This window comes from Drosophila nasuta, chromosome X, assembly GCF_023558535.2.
Source record: "Drosophila nasuta strain 15112-1781.00 chromosome X, ASM2355853v1, whole genome shotgun sequence".
In the NCBI taxonomy this organism is placed as follows: Eukaryota; Metazoa; Arthropoda; class Insecta; order Diptera; family Drosophilidae; genus Drosophila; species Drosophila nasuta.
This window is the reverse complement of record NC_083459.1, coordinates 25,971,080-25,992,693: the sequence shown is the minus strand read 5'-3', so window position 1 is coordinate 25,992,693 and position 21,614 is coordinate 25,971,080. Positions and strand designations below refer to the sequence as shown.

General features: G+C 39.0%; 5 protein-coding genes across 17 annotated transcripts in view; 2 read left to right on the top strand and 3 right to left on the bottom strand.

Annotated features, from left to right (window-relative positions):
- Positions 1–21: 21 nt before the first annotated feature.
- LOC132796592 (WD repeat-containing protein 18) lies at positions 22–1,622 on the top strand. The gene is made up of 2 exons (XM_060807819.1): positions 22–851; positions 908–1,622. Exons 1-2 carry the CDS (start codon positions 84–86, stop codon positions 1,565–1,567), a joined length of 1,428 nt encoding a protein of 475 aa, XP_060663802.1. The 5' UTR covers positions 22–83; the 3' UTR covers positions 1,568–1,622.
- On the bottom strand, positions 1,565–2,420 carry LOC132796597 (UPF0184 protein CG14818). Its single transcript, XM_060807830.1, has 3 exons — positions 2,313–2,420; positions 1,983–2,099; positions 1,565–1,905 (listed from the first exon to the last, which is right to left on the bottom strand). The coding sequence occupies exons 1-3, from the start codon at positions 2,332–2,334 to the stop codon at positions 1,679–1,681; spliced, it is 366 nt and encodes a 121-aa protein (XP_060663813.1). The 5' UTR covers positions 2,335–2,420; the 3' UTR covers positions 1,565–1,678.
- Positions 2,421–2,576: 156 nt separating this feature from the next.
- On the top strand, positions 2,577–4,606 carry LOC132796595 (5-demethoxyubiquinone hydroxylase, mitochondrial). The gene is made up of 3 exons (XM_060807828.1): positions 2,577–2,769; positions 3,675–4,164; positions 4,229–4,606. Exons 2-3 carry the CDS (start codon positions 3,682–3,684, stop codon positions 4,385–4,387), a joined length of 642 nt encoding a protein of 213 aa, XP_060663811.1. The 5' UTR covers positions 2,577–2,769; positions 3,675–3,681; the 3' UTR covers positions 4,388–4,606.
- On the bottom strand, positions 2,805–14,338 carry LOC132796594 (protein shifted). Of its 6 annotated transcripts, XM_060807824.1 has the most exons (8): positions 14,207–14,337; positions 7,174–7,551; positions 6,274–6,531; positions 5,991–6,185; positions 4,983–5,183; positions 3,411–3,506; positions 3,138–3,338; positions 2,808–3,072 (listed from the first exon to the last, which is right to left on the bottom strand). In XM_060807824.1, exons 2-8 carry the CDS (start codon positions 7,544–7,546, stop codon positions 3,050–3,052), a joined length of 1,347 nt encoding a protein of 448 aa, XP_060663807.1. In that variant the 5' UTR covers positions 7,547–7,551; positions 14,207–14,337; the 3' UTR covers positions 2,808–3,049. The 6 variants fall into 6 exon arrangements, with proteins under 6 accessions (XP_060663810.1, XP_060663809.1, XP_060663806.1 ...); XM_060807827.1 differs by having other exon boundaries at positions 2,805–3,338; positions 4,983–5,171; positions 6,042–6,185; positions 14,207–14,338; XM_060807826.1 differs by having other exon boundaries at positions 2,805–3,338; positions 6,042–6,185.
- Positions 14,339–16,043: 1,705 nt separating this feature from the next.
- Positions 16,044–21,614, bottom strand: part of LOC132796591 (guanine nucleotide-releasing factor 2) — a 30,888-nt gene continuing 25,317 nt past the window's right edge. For all 8 annotated transcript variants that reach the window (XM_060807817.1, XM_060807816.1, XM_060807813.1 and 5 more), the window contains 7 exons: positions 20,443–20,542; positions 19,725–20,377; positions 19,331–19,499; positions 18,548–19,093; positions 18,029–18,154; positions 17,829–17,960; positions 16,044–17,762 (listed from right to left, as the gene is read on the bottom strand). In XM_060807817.1, coding sequence (XP_060663800.1) covers positions 17,627–17,762; positions 17,829–17,960; positions 18,029–18,154; positions 18,548–19,093; positions 19,331–19,499; positions 19,725–20,377; positions 20,443–20,542 — 1,862 coding nt within the window. In that variant the 3' untranslated portion in view covers positions 16,044–17,626. The remainder of the gene's footprint in view (positions 17,763–17,828; positions 17,961–18,028; positions 18,155–18,547; positions 19,094–19,330; positions 19,500–19,724; positions 20,378–20,442; positions 20,543–21,614) is intronic.

The following is a 21,614-nucleotide window of genomic DNA, read 5'->3' as shown; positions in this document are numbered from 1 at the left end:
CGGCAACTTTTCAGGCATTTTATAACGACGTTTTGTTTATTTGTTGCTGTTGTCTCGCACGTGCATGCATTCAAATCAAAATCATGGGAGACATTGTCGAGGCAATATTCATTAGTTCTTTAAACAATGAGCGCGCCTCCTGCAACGTGCAGGATCTGCGTACAGGCACCGATCTGATGCGATACAAAGGTGGCGGCCAAATGCAGCGACACACGCTAAATATGCTGGGCGAGAAATTCGTGATTGCGGCAAACAGCACTAAACCGCTGCTCCATGTGTGGCACCTCAACGGACAGGAACAGATGTCCACCATACGCTATGTCGTGCCTGGCAATGTGACTGCCTTAGCCCTTAGCCCAGATTCCGCCTTCCTCATCGCTGGAATTCAGGAAACAATCTATGTGTGGCATTTGAATTCGGGTCGATTGCTCAACATGATGGCCAAGCACTTCCAGGCGATCACCTGTATACGCTTCACCGACAACGGTGAACACTTTGCCACTGCGGGCAAGGATGGTGCCGTGCTCGTCTGGAATCTAACACGCGCCGTGGCTCCGCTAGGCAACGGCGACAGCGAGGACAATGCACCCTTCTACAGCTTCAATGATCACGGCTTGGCTGTGACTGATGTCCACATTGGCATGGGTGGCATACGGGCCTTTATGTACACCGTTTCATTGGATCGCTGCTGCAAGGTTTATGATCTCAGTAATGGCAGCATGCTACTCAGCGTCGTGTTTCCTGTGGCTTTGCACAGCGTCATCGTAAACAAGCTGGAGACGAGCGTATTTGTGGGCACCGGCGAAGGACAAGTGCTGGTCTATCACATGAACAAAATACCTCGCATGAAGGTGCAGTAAATTCACTTTTGCTCGAGCTCTATAGCTGTAACAATCGCTTCTTTTAGGAATACCATTTGGAGGAGAACGAGAGTCAAGCCTTTGTGGGTCATACGGCGGGCGCAGCCATCACAAGCCTGGCGTTGTCCGTTAATGCGGATCAGCTGATATCTGGTGGTGATGACAAACAAGTCTGTGTTTGGGATGTGGCCAGTCGCCAGCTGATTCGTAGTATTGCCCAGTTGGGCTCCATTACCAATCTGCATTTGCGTCTCATTAGCTCGTCACGCTTTCATCCGGCTCCCAAGGCGGCCAAGTTCTTTGCCGACAGCCTGAAGCGTGTGATAACGCCACCCAGTGATGACGATTATATTGAAGTGCTGGTCACCGAGGAATACGAGGATAGACAGCATTTAGAGAAACGTAATTTTGATGACAGCTACTTTCCAACCGGTCTCGAGACGGACGACGATGACGAAGAGGAAGCTGCAGCAGCAGCAGCAACTGAAGAGGAGCAAGATCAAGATCAGAATGATGATGAGGACGAGGAGATGGCGGAACCCGAAGAGTCACACGATGCGTCTCTGTTGGCAGAACTGGCCAGCTTGCGTGCTGAGAATGCACGTCTTAAGCGCGAAGCGAAGGCTTTGGTGAACATGAAAGTGGAGCAAATCGCGGGCCAAGTGTCCAGCAAAAAGAAGAACAAAAATAGAAATCGCAAAAAGTAGTTGTAACAATTATTACATATATATCATATATAGAAATCAATAAATTTGTTAAGAAACAATAAATGTTGTGTATAGAAAGAATAACTGTTAGTTTATACAACTGTGTGTCAATTAATTGACGCCTGCCACGCCCTCTTGCCCGCCCTCCATCTCGTCATCGTCGTCTTGGTGGTCCTCCTCTTCGGTGGCATTGTCTTTTTCCTGCGCCAGCTGACGACGAATCTCGCGATTCGAGTCCAAGAGCACACGCAACTGGGACAGAATGTCATCGGTGCGCTGCTCCACAGCGTCCAGGGCGCAACTCAAGGCATCTAGACTCTGATTAACGTCCTCCATCTCTGTAGAATGCCCAAAAAGACGAGCATTAGACAAACATTCCCAAATTGGGCAACAAATTTTAATGTTTTATTTTTACCTTGTAGATCGGCCTCCTGCACATTTGTGTTGCCCGAATCACCGCCGGAGGACGTCGGATCATGGTTATTTCTGGGTGACATCGCCGTTGTCGTTCTGTTTGTTAGCAGTAGTTTTGCTGCAAAAAAAAATACAACAGGCGTCAGCTGACTATTATTTAAATTAACGCGAGTTCAGCAGCGTAGTCATCACATGCTTCCAAAGGGGTGCCAACGAATTTTGAATTTTGTTATTACTTAAATGTTATGCACACTTTATTTTTAGCTATATCATTAGCATTTTGAGAAAGCATTGCTTTGTTTTACTTAAATTTTCTCTGAACTTTATTTACATTGTTTGTTGCCTACGTCCATGCATGCGCAATGTTTATATTCAATAGATTTAACCAAGTGTGTATTTTATACTGACTGGCAGCACTTCTGCGGATGTTGTGCAACACTACATGGGAGACCGTACACGATGTTGTATATTCTTATTGGTATAAAAATACTACTGTCACTTATAAAATTTGTATTTTTTTTATTTCGTTATAATAAAGTTAGAATTCATCTAAAAGAATCATTTTATCATGCTAAATGATTATCTAAATAATATTTCGCTGCAAAATCATTAACCAACCAAATTATAATTTTAAGATGCACGAACATGTCATCGATATGTCGTCGATTTTTCTCCATCCCTAGTAGTCCAATTATCAGCCGGTCCGGTCGTAAAATAATAAAAACATTGTGTCTGCATTCCGTGAACTGTTGCATAAAATTCTTATTGTCAATTGTTACCTGATACAAGTGAGTGTTTTGTTTTTGTTTTGTTTTTTTTTTTTGTTTTAGTTTAGTTTTTATTTAAGAATTTTAAATTACAAAAAAATTTGTATCACAATTAGTATTATTTCGTTTTGTCCATTTTCATTTTAAATAGTATAATTGTTGTTGGAAGTGGAGCCCCAAACAAACGTGTACGATTACGTTTAACTTGTTTTTGTTTGTTTAAGTGGTTGTATTTGTTATTTTACATGTGACATGTTGGTGCGTGTCCATTGTGGGCCCAGCGAGAGAGAACAAACAGCGCTCAAAGCGAACGATTTGTAATGCCTGTAGAGAGAGCGAGACAGACAGTGTAGAAGATCAACCATAGTGTCTCCTCTGCTGGGACTTACGACGTCGACAGTGGCGTCCCTGATACCCATCCTGGCACTTGCACTCCTTGTTGCTGCCCAAGCAGACACCGTTGCTGCACTTGCAGGTGGAACGCTGCTTGCGTCCAATTTCGCAATGATGACCATCGAGTCCGTTCGGGCAGCGGCACATATTGTTGCCAATGCAGCGTCCGCCATTCTTGCACGGTATCACACACTTGGCTGCAATGCGGCAACAACAAATTAAATAAGTTACACACTGAGCATGAATCGAGTATCGAGGATTACACTCACAGTATTCACAGTGCAGGCCGTAATATCCTTTTGAGCATTGGCATTTGTCCTTTTGTATGCATTTACCGCCATTCAAGCACTTCTCCTTGCAAATTCCTGTGGCGAAACCATAAAAAAGGAATCATGAAATGTATTGTCTTCAATCCTTAAGCTATGACAAAAAACCTCAGCATTTATTTCAACCTCTGCTTATCGAAGACACGATGTGTCTAAAATTTATTTCAAAGATATGTATTTATGATATTATGACTCTTCTATTTACAGCCAAACAATGCTAAGAACCGCCAGTAGTGCGGGCAAGCAGATTATCCGTCTTTCCAGACGCTGCAGCACCGCCACCTCTTCCCCCAATGCCAATACCGACAGTAAACCAAAGCCTCCATTGCGCCCTCGACCAACACCGCTAACAGATGAGATTATACGCGTGGATCATGCTGGCGAATTGGGCGCCGATCGCATATATGCGGGACAAATGGCAATTTTGGGCAATGGGCCCATGGGCAAAACAATTGAGCATATGTGGGAGCAGGAGAAGGAGCATCGCAAGCAATTCGAGCATCTAATACAACACCATCGAGTGCGTCCCACAGTCATGGCGCCCATTTGGAATGTGGCTGCATTTGCCCTGGGCGCGGGCACAGCTCTGATGGGTGAGAAGGCCGCCATGGCCTGCACCGTGGCTGTAGAAACAGTGATCGTTGAGCACTACAACGATCAGTTGCGACAGATTATGGAATCCCCGAACCCAGATAAGGTATGTTTAATAATGAAAACAAAGAGGTTCTGAAGTCTTTACAAGTATTTCTAACATTTTGCAGGAGCTGCTGGAGACGATCACAAAGTTTCGCGACGAGGAACAAGAGCATCACGACACCGGCATTGATTGTGGCGCTGAGCAGGCGCCGTTCTATAACGCCTTGACCGAGGTCATTAAATTTGGCTGCAAGACGGCCATAGCTATATCCAAAAAGATCTAAATGTGAACGTTTGACCATGTGTGCTATTAAATATATAGATAAATAGAGCGTAATATATAATCTGTGAGCTGTCAGCTGTAACATTTAATTCTGGATTTAATTCATTTGCAATGAAATTACAACCTTCTAGTTATTACTATTTGGGCAGTTCCTTGATGTATTTGTTAGTCAGTTAATAAAGCTGTAAAGCGTAAAATAAAATGTGCTAGTTGTACGACATTTAACTAATCCATTTGCTGTGGGAGTTTTGATTGCAGCCTTTTAGCTTTTACCATTTTGGGCTGAGTTTTAATACCAACCAAGAGAATATGTTTTATTTAATAACTTGTGGTATTAAAAAAGTGGATATTATTATGGTGGACTAGCTCCGTGGCAATGAAATATAGTATCTGCTGTATTTCATTTCAGCCTTCTAACTCATACCGGTTGGACTGCTTATACAGCTGTGAACTTTGAAATAGTAGTGCAACTTCGAGACAATATTCAGTAATGTAGTTATATTTCTATCGCACTGATATTTTAAAGTTCACAGCTGTACTCCTATCAGTCAGTTAGTCTGGATAGTATTCTATATAGAGAAGCGTGGTTGACTTACCGCCCTCGCACTGTGTGCCTTGATAGCCATCGGGACAGGTGCATTTCGATGGCTCCGTGCAATTGCCGCCGTTGAGGCATTGTGGGAAACAGAAGGCCGTCTCACAGTATTGGCCTGTGTAACCGACGTTGCACTTGCAGATGTGATCCTCGTTGCAGTAACCATTCTTGCCACATTTCAGTGTGCATTCTGGATCGGGAGCTTAAGTTTATTTAGTTTAGTTCAATCATTTTTTGTTTTTGTCGTTTGTGGTTTTGTTGTGTGTGTGTTTTTTCTTTGTTTTGTTTTTTTCTAAGAGAAAGTGAAAGCGGACTTTGTGTGTGTGTGTGTGTGTGTAGATGTATGTAAGCACAACGAATGAGTCGAGAGACTCGACAAAGCGAAAGGGTATACCAGAGATAGCACAAAAAAGCATAAGAAGAAAAGCAGAGCAAAGAAACGATCTTGTCTTTTATGTGACTGAAAATAAATTTGCAAATATGTTTTGTTTTCGATGATGTTTGCTACCAAAATTTGGTGGCTCTATTATTTGTAGTTTCTGAGATCTGTGCATTTAAGGGAATGGACAGACGGTCGGAAGGACGCGTTGTCAATTATATTTTTCTGCAATTACTTTTCTTTTATTTCTGAAATCTTTTCAAAAACCTCTTCAAATCGTGTTTCTAGTTTTTAAATACGCTGTTATCGAGCTTAAAAAAAACCCAGGAAAAGAGATATCGATAGCGAATGAGCTTGGAGCGTAGAGATAGGAATACGAGTGTGCTGTAAGGAAGGAAGGGGAAGTACAAGTAAAAGCGGACGAATGGCGAAACGGAAAAGCATTAGCGACAGTACGAAAAATGAATGATAAAATGTAATTACAAATAGAGCACGCCCAAGAACAAAAACAAATACCATAAGGTAAAATTCCGAAAATTTATTTTGAATAGTTTGCTCTTGAGCGCCCTCAATGGTGTTCTATGCAAATTTGAATATAAAGCATTTTTATTGACTTTTCATATACACTACCTTGCAAAGTTGTTAGTGAAGTAGGGTTGGAAGCGTCTATATCATACACACCTCTATGTGCGCATTCCTTTTTGAAGTTCAGACGGATGGGTGTGCCCGATAATGGTTTGTTCTTTTTGGTCTGAATCTTGAGGCCGACATTGAACGAGGCGGTGCCCGAGCTGTTTCCGGTGCAGGGCAGGAATATGCTAAAATCTAGCTTAGATTGATATATAGAAAAATCGGGAGACAGCGCGATTGCACACTGCATTCTAAAACGTCACTCTATGATGGGCTTACTTACTTTTCTGCTCCTGCGGAATGCGGCCACGTTTGTTGATCGACAACGTTGGCGCCTTCAAAATGCTCTCGTCCATTGTCTGCAGTCGATCGAAATCGTAGAAATACTTGCGTTTGCCCGACTTCCATGTGAAGTTCACATAGTTCACCTCCGATGGTATCACCAGATAATTGTAGAACGTCGTGTCGCGCATCTCGTTCGTCACGCGGCCATTGTGAATGGCATAGATGCGATCCGAGTAGCCCTGGGGAAAGTAGAGCGCTGTGGGGAAGAATTGATAGCTGTCTGATAAAAGATAAAGCGCTACTTGTGCGAGCAATCTATAATCTATATATCTACATTTCTAGAATAGCACGAGAGTTCATTTGAAGAGAGTAACCCTGAACCGGTTCAACGAGGAATCTATGTTCATATTCTTACAAGCATTACTCTGTTTTTTTTTTTTATTTTAGTTCCCACATAAAACTCTATATCTTCTCTACTATATTATCACAGTGATAACATTTAAACTAGAATATTATCAGAACGGTTCAAGGCTGAACCAGTTCGATGAACTGCAATTTCTACTCCTTGAAAATTGAATTCATATTTTGATTGCAACATAAAAACTTAGCTCGAATTTACTTGGGTATTTTTTAAAAATGCAAAAGCTTTAAAGTCGAGCCATTCTGAAAAACACACAGAATCATCTCAATCAGCAGAACGGTTCAAGGCTGAACCATTTGGATGAACCGCAATTTCTCTTCAGTTCATATTTTGATTCTAATTTTGAAACTAAACTCGAATCTATTTGGCTATTTTTAAGTAATACAAACGTGTCAAATGCCAAACTGTTCCAGAAACCGCATTTGTACTCGCTAATTGGTGCAGCGAACCGGTTCACAGAGTGTTTAACAAACTCACCGCTTAGCATCTTGAGCTGCTGTTCGTTGATCCAGAGCGAGATGCTCTCCTCATTGCGATTGTGTCGATTGCCTCCACCACCGCCCTGCGCTCTCCTTCGTCCCGAACGTCGATGGAAGCCTCCGCCTCCTCCACCTCCGCCTGCGGAGTGTCCAGCGCCAATGCTGCTATCGCTATCCGCAATATTATCGACATCATCGCCAAGACTGTGATTCTCCTCTGAGCTGATCGAATCGCCTCTTCTATTGTTGTTGTTGTTGTTGTGACGATTGTGATTCTGACGACACTCGATGTGGCCAAGGCATAAAATGGTTTGGACAATCAGCACCAGATAGAACCATTTGACAAAGCAACCGAGTTCCTGCAGTGGCATGTTTGCTGTGATTGGAGAGGGGAGAGGAGTGGGGACGATCATCAAAATAACAAACAGATGCACATTAATTAATAGATCAGCTGCAATCGCAATATTGCAAATTGCAAATTGAAAATTGGCAAATCGAAATGGAAATGGATACTATGTAAACAAAGCAACAGATATCAAACAATATTTGCATTTCTCAGTCGCACTCGATGTTTGCTTTTCTTTGTTCAGATCGCTTCCTTTGCTTCGCAACTTCGCTGTGCACTCGCAAATATTGACTTTGCTATTCATAAAAATGAAAAAAAAAACGAAATGAAAAAATAAAACTGATTGAGCTAAGTGCCCAATGCAAAGAAAACTCTATTTGAACATCGCATATTCGCGATATATCCACAATCAACACAGATGGCAGCTGACAATAACAAAAAAAGCACATATATCGACACTTTATTAAATTAGTTTATAAGTATTATAAACACAATAAATTAACAATACCAGAAATAGAAATAGAATTGAACTAGAAGCTGAATTCAACCTAAATTGAAGATCAATCAATTATAATTTTTCACAAACCTAATTAAAGGGTCTCGAGATGTCACAACTGTGACCACATTTATCCATTCTTCAGCCCTTTAATTTTGAAGGTTGTCCCGAGAAAAAAAAACCCATTTGAATTCCACTTTATACTGATATTTGAAATTATCTTCTTAGTATTATTATTTCATATTTTTTCTTAATTCAATTTCACATTTTGAATTCCACTTTCTTACTCCTATTTGATACTATCTTATTTTTATTATTATTTCACATTCGTTTTAACTTATTTAGAAAAGTTTCATTTCAATTCTATACAGATTTGAAAAGATTATCATACTCGTTTCTCTATCAATTAATATGTTTTCGAACTGCAATATAAATTTGTTAGTTTCTTAGGATTATCTAACTGATTTCCATAATGATTTTAACGTCTTGATTTGGTTTTGAAATGGATTGAAATGGCAAAGTGAATGTGCATTGAATGCAGCTACTGGGGATTGATCTTAACTCCAAAAGCAAAAGCAAAAACAAAACAAAAATAATCTATAATAAAATACAAAAAAAAGAGGAGAAGAGGTTACAATGCGGTTGATGCGTTGATCGTTAATGGAAGCTGCGACTGTGATACAGAGATCGGAGTAGGAGATGAGAGATGGGCGATGGGAGACAGAAGGCAGAAGGCAGAAGACGGTGGACAGAAGACAGACTTGGAGACAGAGCAGGTACAAAGTCGTTAGCACTTGGCGTGGTGTGAAGAGTAGTTGTTGCCCAAGAGAGTCAACGATGTTGCCTGCAGGTGCAGTGGCCGAGGCCGAGGCAAGACGACGGGGCACAGACAAGGCAGAAATTTAACATAATGAAAGAAAAAAACACAAAAAAAAAAACGACAGACGGGTGAAAAAATGAATGTGATCGGAGACAGGCCAAAACGACATCGAATCAGTTGCCAGGCAGACGGACGGACGGACGGACGGACAGACAGACAGACAGACGGACAGACAGGCCACTTGGCTGGCCATTTGTCTGGCCATCAACAGCACGTACTGAATGAGCGTAACGAGGGGAACAGCGACAACGACAACAACGACAACAATAACAACAACAAAGAGACAAAGAGGTAGCGGGACAAGGAACGGGAACGGGAGTCGATGATGTCCATGTCGAAGAAAACAAGTTAAGGTGTCTTAATAAGATCAAACATGGCGATTATGAGGAATTACTTGAAGATAATGACATGTGGCTTCGCATTAAGCATACAAATAAGGAATGCCATCGACCAACAATCGACAATCGAGGCTATCGATATGCGATACGATACGACGACATTCTCTCTCTCTTTCCTTAACAATTGAGGTTATGCTCACACACACAGAGACACACACAGTGACACAGTGACTGCCAGCAGTATGTTGTCTTCTGGACCAAGAAGGGTAATAAAACTGAGCATATCAAATAAAGTGACACTATTATCCGTTTGTCTGTTCAATTTTTGAGCAAAGAATGATTAAGATTAAGAATGAGTAAGAATCAAGTACAATTTTACTATAATTTTTAGTTTCTTCTTTTTTTAATAATTAACTCTTCTTACTTGTTTTTTAATTGCATCCAATTAGAGTTGCTCCACCCACGTTCTTTGCGAACTTCTTGAAATTGACGGATGTGAAGAAAGCTTATAAAGAATTGAAATGAACACAACGCAATAAACTCTGGCAGATACTACAGAAAAAATAAAACAAAAACAAATAAAAATAGCACGCAGCATTTCATTTGTTTTGACTTTTCCCCATTTGGAAATAACAACACCAACAAAATGCTATAATATTATATTTTGTGTGATTAATGGAAATATTGATAAGAGCCCCGCTTGATACGTTGATACGTTGATTAGTTAGTGGCACTTAGTAGACACAAGTGCACAAGACGGAGAAGACTCATAGACATACATATGTATATACTATTTTAATATAATTGTTTGTATACTCAATTTCAAATGATTCGATTCACATGTCTTGTCTGTTGCTCAATCGTTTTTTAGTTGACATCCTCAAGACAAAAAGGTCACGCAAACTGCGCTTAAAACTGGAATTTCAATAGAATCGTTGTCTCAACGAGATTCCTGACTTTCCTGACATAACTGACTGTAATTGAGAAATGTAAAGCTGGGCATTCTTCATTTTAATTAAATATTGTTATAATGAAATAGAAGAATTACTCTTTATTTTAATTTTATGAGAAATGTAATAAGAAATTTATTTATTTACCTATTTTGATAATAAATTCAAGTTTTTCCCCTTCGTTAAAAATTGAGATACTTTTATAACTCTTTATTTATTGGAATTTTCAGTTTCCTATTTGATAATAAATTATTAATTTAGAATTTGAGACACATTCTTAACTCTTTATTTATTTTGATTGTTATTTACCTATTTTGCAATAAATTGAATGTTTTAAAATCTCAACTGTGCCATAGAATTTCCTCTCAGTGTAATCTATCAGCGTGCTGTAAGATTGTGCATAGTAGTTTTGTTACTTCCGATTATAGCTCAATTTGAGTTCGAGTTCAAGTTTGTTTTGGCATGTTTATAAGCAATCCAAACAAATAGCCTCACCCTATATCACACCTTAAAGCGATCTCTCAGTTACCATGATCAGAGAAGTGTATGGAGCGACTAAAAAGGACAGATTAACATTTAAGCGTGAAACCGAAGACAGCAACAACTGCATTCAAAGCAGAAAGCAGAAGCAGAAGCATCAACAGCAGCAGCAACAATTTGTTAGCTCTTTACGATTATTGCCTTTCTCACACCTTATTACCCAGAATATAAAGAAGAGGCCAACAACAACAAATGGAAATAAAAATAAAAATTTCGAAGAACGAAGCAAGAGGATGGGATCGGGATCGAGATCGGAATTGGAATTGAAATTGAAATCGGGATAGCAATGACATAGTGTGTCCCACTGTTCATCTCAATTCCAGTCTCACTCTCCCTCTCTTTTGCTCTGATTCTCTCCTCTCAATCTCTCTTTATATGCCTGTCTTTTGGTATTGGGAATCCAGTTTGAAGTTGGGTTTGAGTTTTAAGTTTGGGTTCGGTCAGAGAAACGGAAGAGCTGTGGAAATCGCATACTCATATGTCTGTATGTTTGGACAGCGACCACTTTAGGAGCCCTCGAGCCGAAGAGGCGGTTGACATAGCCAGCCGCAGGGCTGGACAAAACTCAGGGCTGGCGACAAAGCACGAAGCTGGGAGATCATCCACCATGATGCAATAAAAATGTGTCAGGCAGAAGTTGAGTTGATGAAGATAAAACGAATAGCTAAACAAAATTCAAACAACGCGATCCTCATATCAAATCGATGTTACTTTTTAACTTGGCTCCCGATTTAAATGATGCTAACAATCACAACGATAACCAGAACAAGAACAAGAACAACAATAACAACAACAATAAGCACAACACTCGTTGTTTGCTTAATGAACAACACACAACTGAAGAGAGCATCAAAAACACCTTCAGCAAATATTTGCAACCAGGCAACCAGACAATCACAGCATCGCCTCCACATCAACCTAGGCGACTTTCGAATGCTCTACAAAGTGAAGTGCAAATATGAACTTTGCTTTTAAATGCTTTTGTCATTAAGGAGACTTCCCAATCTGCAATTGTTGTACTTACTATACATCACTTTAAAATTACAGTTTTTCTTTCTGGAAGTGAAAAAAATTCATACAAAAAAGGCATAAAGAAAGCAAAAATGCCTTAAAAATAAATCAATTTGTATTTTTTTTTTTACATTTTTCATAGTATACAAAAATTAAAGATTTTTGGCTAAAAAGCTTTTGACCAAAATAAATAAGTTTACAAAAAAAAAATGGGAATGTAATTTTCGATTAAAGCTTGTGGCAAGTTTAAAAATAAGATTATTATGTTTTGTCACAATTTTCATATTTTCAGGTGTTATATTTTTTACTGATCCGAAATTTGTACAATTTAAAGCAATCAATTGATTTGATTTGGAAATAAGAGTAAAGTAAAACTGATCCTTTCACTAATTTCCACTCGATGTTATTTAAAAATTTCCTTATACAGACAAATTTAAAAAAAAAATTAATATAGAAATGATAAAAAAATGCAAGATAAATGATAATATTTCTTATAAATATTAGTTTTTCGCTATAACAATATAATTTTAAGTGCAACTGAGTTATTATTGTCGCGATCGTTTTGGCCATATGCTCATCTCTTGACCACTGGCCAGAAGATGAAGGAAGAAGAAGAAGCGAACACATATAATAATAATAACAACAGCAACAACGAGGAGAACAAGAACAACGAACGACTGTCTCCAAGTGGGCTCATGTACCGCTGTCGACGTCGCTGCCAACGTCAACGGCGACGGCGACGTCGCAGTGCAGCCGGTCAAGTAGCGAGCGCGAGACAAGCAGGCTGGCTGGCTGGCTGGCTGACCAGCCAGGCCAAGACAAAACGACAGACGCTGCGGGATGGGATGGGATGGGATGGGACGGGACGAGATGAAACGTGACAAGGAGATGGGCATGGGAATGTTAACGGGTGGACGGGGAACGACAAAACAGCGCAGACAAACAACCAGTAAGCGAGCAAAGAGCAAACGAGAGAGAGAGAGAGACAGAGAAGCTGAAGGAGAAGAAGAAGGAGGAGAGATGAGCAGAAGCTACTTCACAGAAAACAGAACTCTGATTTCTGATTTTGCGATTGTATTGTGCAGCTCCGTGTGTGTGTGCGTGTTTGCTGTGAGTGATTGTAAAAGTATGTGTGTCTGTGTATGTGTGTGCATACGATCGAGATTGAGGAGTTTTGCACACCACTCCATTTGTTTGTCGTTGCTGCACACACACACACACTCACATAAGCGGAGGAAGCATTCAAGTGGTCAAGAAGTCGACTGTTTGCCGGTCTACTACCAACAACAACAACAACAACAACAGCAAGGTGGGCAACAAGGTGTTAGCGATGGCGGCAGCAGCAGCAGCAGAACAGCAGAAGCGCAGTCCGCATTCATAGTCAGTGCTGCATTGGACAATGACTTTCACGCCTTTCAAGCGCGCCAAAACGCAAACAACAACACCAAAGTAAATATAGTCTGTGTGCCTGTGTGTGAGTATGTGCAGTAAGTACAGGCGGCCCAGTGGAGGCTAACAAAATACACTGCAAGAAAAACATTGGGCACATTAGAAAAAAACGCCACTACACACAAGTAAAAACAACTACACCGAAAGCTTTACGGCAACTTTTGTAGGATCCGTTCAGCTCTCCAGCTCAGCTGATACCGTTGAGCTCAGCTTTGAAAGCTTCTTATGCTCCAGCTTGCTCCCACACACACACACACACAAACACACTCGCACTCAGTTGACTGAAGCTCAATTAGTGCTCAGGGTCAACTTCGCAAAAAATAAAAAGAAAACAAAAACCCAACCGAAAATAAAAGCAAAGACTAAACACGAAAAAAAGGGTTCAAAATTTGCATTACGTAATTTATCGACTATCTGTACGCATATAATGTTGTATATCGGCTGTTAGCCGGCTTCACTTAGCTCGCACTTTCAATATTGAACAACAACTACAACAACAACAGCAACAACAGCAGCATTCGAAGGAGCATTCAATTTGTCTGCCAAAGAAGAGAGACATCACATCAACAGCATCGTTATCATTATCATCACACTGACGATGACGATAATGATGTTGCCGATGATCGTTCGCCGCGTTCAACAGGCAATCAAGTGTACTAAATGAAGCGGACAAGCGAATATTAATTGAACGATCGTTGTTGGGGCAGCAGCCAGCGATCAATCGATTGATATTAAAAACCGTTGAAAGAGCTGCAAATTGGATGCTGCCCGCCCCGCCTCGCCTTAACTTCCTCCCCGACACAACTTTACCGCTTCTTATTATTGTTTATGGTTGATCGTATCGTATTTTTCTTTTTGCTGTTTCTTTTTTGGCGCTATTAATTCTCAAAGCTATTTCACTAGGTTTTTGATGTTTTCGTAGAATCCTTTTAAATTGCACATTAACAAATAAATTAACAAAAATCACATAATCACACACACACACACACACATAAATTTGTTATATATTCATTCAAATTACTTTAGCTTTAGATCATTAATTCGTATGCGAAAACTTTGCAAATTTCTTCCGTTTGCAGCGGAGGACGAGACTCTGTGACGACGACGAGTGCGAGTACCGTTCGAAACCGTTGACTTTTTGTTTTGCTGCTATGCAGTGTGGGGCCGGCAACGTGACCACAGACTACAGTTGAAAATATACTTTTTTACGGCGGCAAATATATACCAAACAGAACGATTGGCTGGTTACACTGCAGCGAATATGTTGGTATTTTTCTTGTGCAATACGACGCGCGTATTTTAAAATTACTTTTTGCAGCAGTGCTCCTAACAAACTTTTTACACTAATTGATACCAGTTTTGCAATATACGAAAAATACATCAAGCATTTGTTTTTATGCTTCCACAACGAAAATTCAGATTCTGCAATTGATCAACAATATAATACCAAAAAGTTACATCAGCGGACAGAAGACAATGTACCAAACTGTGAATATATGTGTAAATGTTAACATAATGTTGCTAAACTGTTAAAGCTTGGCGCTAACTTCAAAACGTTTTATGATTTAAATAATCAGAAACCCGTTAAATTTTTTTTTAAAGGAAAAATACATTTATTTGTAGCCATTTTTCTTACGAATAAATGTATAACATTCAGTTACAAATACATTTACAATTGAAAATTGCTCTACTTGGGGGAAACGAAAGTACGAATACGTCACGATAAATATATATGTATATATATTATTTTTTAATAACTAATTAGTTAAGTTAAACATACAATGTAGTAGACTAAAATTACAAAAAACATAAAATTAAAAAAAAATGTTGAAACTGTTAAGTTTAGCTTAAACATTAGGATTTGCGGTACGAGGTTTGCGGATTGTTTGTTTGTTGTTGTTGTTGATTTTGTTTTTGTTTATCCGATTACATTAAATTACATTACATTACATACATACATATTTAAAAATGTGGATATTATTTAAAACTGGTAACGGATGTCCCTCAAATTGTACATCAAAAATTGATAATAGGCACATACAAAGCAATGACTAAATCAGAGATATCCCGATATACGATGAGTTGTATATCGATTATAAATATATATATATATTTGTATGTTCATATAGCATTCAATGCCTGTGTGCGTATCTGTGTGAATGTCTGTGTGTGTGTGTGTGTGTATGGACATACATAGGTAGAGGTTAGTTAATTTAGATTTAGGTAGCTTTAAATTTTGATTTAATTTCAATTTCAATTTCAATGTGTTTGTGTCTGTGTGTGTGTGTCTGTGTCTCTGTGTATGTGTATGTGTGTATGTGGGTGCATGCAACTTTGCTAAAGTTTCGTTTATAACAATTTTTATAAGCAGCAGTACATACAATAATAATCATATAAGTATATGTAGATTGATTAGATATACAAGAAATACTACTACATATATCCTAAAGACAGTCTTGTTTCTATGTGCGTGTGTCTGTGTTTGTGTGTGTGTTTGTTGTATGCTGTTGTTGGAACATGGAAGCTGTTACACCTGTAGCTGTAACTGTGTGTCTATGTGTGTGTACGTGTGTGCATATAGATACATACATATATATCGCATATTATACATATATATATATATGTATATAAAGTTTGCTTATCTTAACTAATATACACTTTGTATACGATTTTGATAGATTTCTTTTTTTATTTTCATTTTCAATTTCAATTTTTCTTTTCGCTTTTGTAAAGTATTTATTTAAACGGAAATCTCTGTATATATATGTGCGTGTATATATTTATTTCTGTAAATATTTAGTTGGCTAAAAGCAATCATTTTTTTTTTCAAATTTCATAATTTTTTTCTTTTATTTTCATATTTTTTTTTTTTGTAACTTTTCAAGTTGATTCGTTTAATTGAGTGTGTGAAACTTAAGTATACCCTGTAACCATGGGGTTGAAGGGTATCATAATTTAGTGTCAACCGAATTGTAACCAAAAACAGGCACAAGAAGGCAGCTTCGATCCCAAGACAATATAGCCATATATTCCGAACATAGGAACAATAGCTATATATATATTTACCTAGGAATTCGATCACACCTCTTAAGACAAAAAATATATATATATATAAAAAAAAGAAATGGCTTCTAAAAAATTGATTATGATCGTCGAAGAAATAATTTAACGGGTTCAGAATTGATTGCAGCTATATTGGATATATTGCTTTGCCACGGTCACACTTAATTTTATTGTATTCTCTCAAGAGTAGAGCACACACTTGACTATAGCTTTCTCAATTATTGTTTGTTTGTTTAGTTTTCGATTGATTTTGGCTAGGTTGGTGTCTTGGCTTGGCATTGATTTGTTTTAAAGTTAACTTTGTTGTTGCTTTTCTTGTCGATATCTTAACTAGTGTTAACCTCGGGGGGTGTATTTCATTTCAACCATTTTTGTGCATACAGTCTGCAAGTCAATCGTTCTCAAGTTCCGACCTTAAACAAATGCGAGGTGGAGGTAAATTAGCGGTTTCAATTTAAAGGTAAAGATAGGTATTTGTTTTCTTGTTTTTTTTTTTCTTCAACGTTTTTAATGGTCAACGAAACAGCGCTGCATGCACAAAAAAAAATCAGTTTTAAAGTACGATAAAGTACGATTTAAATCATCCCAAATATTCCAATCGTAGTAGATTACAAGTGAAAAGGTTTCCTAGTTTTTTTTCTTTTCTTTTTTTGTGTGCGTTTCAATTTGGTGTTTTTAGGTGATTGTTACCGTTTTGGTTTCATTTTGTTTTGTTTATCTTTAAATCTTATTTAAAACACATACAACTCTTTAAACGTTTTTTTGATTTAGTTTTTTTTTCTTGTTTTTTTTTTGGCTTCTACAAACACGTAATATTTTGTTGTTTTGTTGTTCAGAAAATTCGTTGTTAATACAGTGTAAAATTATATTTGTTGGGGAAACAAAAGCAAAAAAAAAAAGTACATAAAACAAAGAATATGAAATAGGATATCGCGTCCGATTAGAAGTGTTTGCTGTATGTTTATACATTATTGTATATATATATATATAGTTTTTACATAATTCATATTTTATCGCACTGCTTTTTTGTTTTGTTCAACTACAGATCTGTGGTATTTTTGTAATGTTATTATATGGTATTTAGGTACATTATTACTGCATGCTTTAGCTATACATATATTTGCCGATATATATACATGAATATATATATATATATATTATAACTATATATGTATGTGTATATAGATACGATTAGCGAACGATTATTTACTCAGACCCAGTTAGAATAGTTACAGTGTTTTCATCTTCTTCTTGTTGTTGTTGTTGTTTGTAATTGCTAAGTTAATATATAGTATATATATATATATAAGTATATAGTATATGTATAACCATTGCACTATAAATGTAGTTGGTGTTTTGTAGTGGAGGAGGCAAACGTCTAATAGTTGTTGACCAGACGTCGACCACGGGGCTTGATGCGTTCCGATATTTGCCACATCTCCTCCTCGCCCATAAAATCCTTAAAGTTGTCAAAAAATCGTATGATGCGCTCATTGCGTCGAAATGGATACGCGCTGTAATTGAATTGAGCTCAATTAGTATAATCTTATAATGAATGTGAATATGCTTTGATAACTTGCCACTTCTTGAAACGTTTCATGTTGACAATTATGTTGTACTGTTGCCAGCGCTTGGAGAAGTTGATGACACCCTTGGACACATAATCCTGATTGCCCACATGCACAAATGTCAAATCCTGTAGAACCAGACCGCTGTAAGGGGTGTAAAAAAGGTAAATACTATGTACATATATATGATATACCCATTAGTTAATGCTTACATGTAGGGTATGCAGGGCGGATTGGTTTCGGCCAGCGCCTGACGATAGGCACGAAAACTGGAGCTCGAATCGATGAGCGCACAAAACGAGCACAACTCCTCCGCAATGCCCTTCTGCCATTCCAATCTGCAAAGAGGATTAATCAATTTCAATTTATGTTCATTTCATTTTATAACTAATCTTATTCACTGTCGCACTTTGAAATCATAAAAATGTATAAATATGGAATATAAGGTAAAAATAAAAAAAAAAAACGCGAAATAACAGCGAAAGTGAATAGTAGAAAACTTCCTAGATGAATGTTAAGCAGGATTAATCATTTCAATTTATACTCATTTAATTTTATATCTATTCTGGTATTTACTTTCGCACTTTTCAAACATAAAATTAAATAAATATAGAATATAAAGTATAAATAAAATGATTATAAAGCGGAATCGTAAGCAATACAATATTAAAAACGCGAAATAACAGCGAAAGTGAATACCAGAACACTCCCTAGATGAATGTTAATCATACCTGCGTATGGGACCCGAGTCCAGGGCAGAGAGCAGAGCCAGATACGAATTGTAATTGTTCATTTTGCGCAAATGTTTCATGATTTTGATAAACTTATTCACATGCTTCTCGCGCTCCTTGGCGTCCTGCAGTCGCAAGATTTTCGAGCGCGCCCAATACGACATTTTGTTAAAGTGCTCGGTGAACTTGTTGAGATTGGGTGATTTCTCCTCGCACTGATCTTTGGCAAATAATAATACTTCGGGTATCTCGATTTTCTGAAACAACTCCGCATCCAGGAGCGTCATCTGTTCGGCAATCTCCAATGACTTCAAGTCGAGCAAACTTAATTGATTGCCACCGCTACAGACACCGCCGCTGCCCATAATGCCGCCAAGCTGATCGCGCTCCAAGGCATAATGGATGCTGCGTTGATCCTTGTAGAGCGTCACTTTCTCCACGAATTTGTTGCGCAACAGCTTGGCCAAATAGAGCTGACCGGAGCAGACCAGCTGATAGACAAACTCCACCAACAGGCTCAGCAGTTGGCTTGTCAGATCTGTGGAGCTGTTAACAAAGAGAATGTCAATTAGAAATCATACATTATTTTGGAAGTAACAAAACTATCGATAATTGGCAAGCTGTCAAACTATCGTTGGTACTATCGATCGAAGCAATTTATGCTTATTGACGAAACGAATTGAATATTTGTATATCTTTAGCATAATTATAATGGATTCGATAGTTCGCCAGCAATCGATATTGTTATCGATAGTATTTAGATTATTTTTATTTTATACTCACGTCAGATCGTTGACAACGCGCACGAGGAGCGAAAAGGTCTCCTTGGCCGCCTTCTGCTTCTGATCGTGCACCTGACAGAAGAAGTATGTGTAGCGATGGGTCAGCTTCTCGATCACATCGATCGGCTGAATGAACGTGCGAAAGGTGGTGATGAACGCCTCGCTGAATGCTGCACGTACGGAATGAACAACAACAACAGAAGATGGATTTGGATTGTTTAGTTTACGGTTTGTCCGGGGCAGTGTTAGTGAATTTTGACTATGACAATTACGATTGCTACGACTATGATTACTACTACTACCGCTACGATTATGTGGATGACTTAGCGTATGATAATGATTTTGATTCTGATTCTGATTCTGATTCTGATTATGATTATGAGTATGTTGCCTACCATTATCGGCGACTTTTTGAACGCGACTGGCGTGCACGATCAGCGCATCAATGTAGCCGCCCTTCACCTCGGGCCCATCCTCCTCATTCTTTTTGAGTATTAAATATGGCGTAATGTCAATCTCCTCCAGCATATTAGGCAGCTGATTATCGACATCTTCTTCCTCCTCCTCCTCATCCTCCTCGTCCAGCTCCAGTTCACAAGGTATTTGCTGCCTTGATTCCGTCTGCTGTTGCTCCGCTCCGCCAGTGACATCTTCGCCACCTGCCTCCAGCATTTGCGGCGTATTAATGGGCGCCAACATTGTGGACTCTTCCCTTGTTTCGCTGGGCAACTGATGCGAGTGACAGTAAAACGTATTCTCATTGCTGTCCAATGTCGCCGGCGCTCCACCAGCAGCATCTTCGCTCGCACCCTGCACATCGTTGAGCTCCTCGCTAACCGTCGTCATGCGACTGCCTCGCAGCCCGACATCGCCTAGCATGGGCTTCGGACTAGCTGGCGGTGTGGTGATGATTGCTGTCGGCACTGTAGTTGAGGCGGAGGCGGAGGAGGAGGATGTTGTGGATGCCTTGCGCTGCTTGTAGTTCTTCGGCGGCAACGCTGGCGGCGTCTCCAGCTCCGGCGACATATCCTTGCTCATCGGCATGATGCTGCGAATACAAAATCGTATGATTAATGATTTACATTTAAAGCATCATTTTTTTGGGGTACTTACTTCATGGTTTGACTGTGCGATATGTTGCGGGCGATGTTGTAGGTAGTGTGCATCGTATGCCGATGCTCCAACGAGTATACGCATTCCACATACGCCAAGACTGTGAGAGGGAGAGAGAAGGGAAGAATTGCCAGTTGAAAGGATTAGGTACCAAAAATCTTGGAAATGCGCCTCATTTGAATCCGAGTGTATACGGATTATTCTAACTAGAGATGGGAGTTAACTCGCTCATCTGTAAGCACTTAAGCTGAAGTTAGAGATGGGAGTCAACTCGCTCATCTCTAACCACTTAAGTTGAAGTTAGAGATGGAAGTAAACTCATTCATCTCTACGCACTTAACCTGAAGTTAGAGATGGAAGTAAACTCGCTCATCTCTAAGCACTTAAGCTGAAGTTAGATACAGCAGCAAACTCGCTTATCTGTAAGCACTTAAGCTGAAGTTAGAGATGGAAGTAAACTCGATCATCTCTAAGCACTTAAGCTGAAGTTAGATACAGCAGCAAACTCGCTCATCTCTAAGCACTGAAGCTGCAGCTAGAGATGGGAGTAACCTCACCCATCTCTAAGCACTTACGTTAAAGTTAGAGATGGGAGTAAACTCGCACATCTTAAGCCGATTACTAAGACAGAGATGCTAGTGAAATTGTCCATCTCTAAGCAGTAACTTTTTAACTTGAACTATAAAGCGCAGCACAACACAATTCAAAAAGAGCTTTAGCACCTAGGTTTATTGTCGATTAATGGGTTTAATAAAAAATGGAATTGGAACTAAAAAACAAAAAGCGAACAGGTCAAGGCGCAACACAACAGCAACAGCATTAGGAACATAGCCCATATATCATATGTATAAAGCAAACACCAATACTGTATAAACTTTCCAGCGGGCTTCTATTATTTTGCGATTGGAACGTTTTGGGAACTGAAACGTTTGCAAAATGCTTGAAAACAAAAACTATTCACTCAGGGAACATTTCACTAGTGTGGTACAATGGGAATAAAACAAAATAATCAATAAACTCAAATTAATGCATTGTTATATTTCTATTTAAAAACATAACATAACTTTGGCTTCACATTTCCAAAACGTTCCAGTGGTAATGGAACACGAGTTCCTAAAAAGGATATACTATATATGCTTCGAAAGCTGCCCGAAACATTATCAAAAAGGAAA

Excerpts from the sequence above, each read along its gene's own strand:
- LOC132796592 (XM_060807819.1), top strand. The coding sequence starts at position 84 with ATGGGAGACATTGTCGAGGCAATATTCATTAGTTCTTTAAACAATGAG. Across the intron at positions 852-907 it reads ACAAAATACCTCGCATGAAG|GAATACCATTTGGAGGAGAA; the intron begins GTGCAGTAAATT and ends CGCTTCTTTTAG.
- LOC132796597 (XM_060807830.1), bottom strand. The coding sequence starts at position 2,334 with ATGGACGTAGGCAACAAACAAT. Across the intron at positions 2,100-2,312 it reads GGACGTAGGCAACAAACAAT|CAAAACTACTGCTAACAAAC; the intron begins GTAAATAAAGTT and ends TTTTTTTTGCAG. Across the intron at positions 1,906-1,982 it reads GCAGGAGGCCGATCTACAAG|AGATGGAGGACGTTAATCAG; the intron begins GTAAAAATAAAA and ends GGCATTCTACAG.
- LOC132796595 (XM_060807828.1), top strand. The coding sequence starts at position 3,682 with ATGCTAAGAACCGCCAGTAGTGCGGGCAAGCAGATTATCCGTCTTTCC. Across the intron at positions 4,165-4,228 it reads AATCCCCGAACCCAGATAAG|GAGCTGCTGGAGACGATCAC; the intron begins GTATGTTTAATA and ends AACATTTTGCAG.
- LOC132796594 (XM_060807821.1), bottom strand. The coding sequence starts at position 7,546 with ATGCCACTGCAGGAACTCGGTTGCTTTGTCAAATGGTTCTATCTGGTG. Across the intron at positions 5,184-5,990 it reads TTCACTAACAACTTTGCAAG|CTCCCGATCCAGAATGCACA; the intron begins GTAGTGTATATG and ends AATAAACTTAAG. Across the intron at positions 3,339-3,410 it reads CGGCCTGCACTGTGAATACT|CCAAGTGTGTGATACCGTGC; the intron begins GTGAGTGTAATC and ends GCCGCATTGCAG.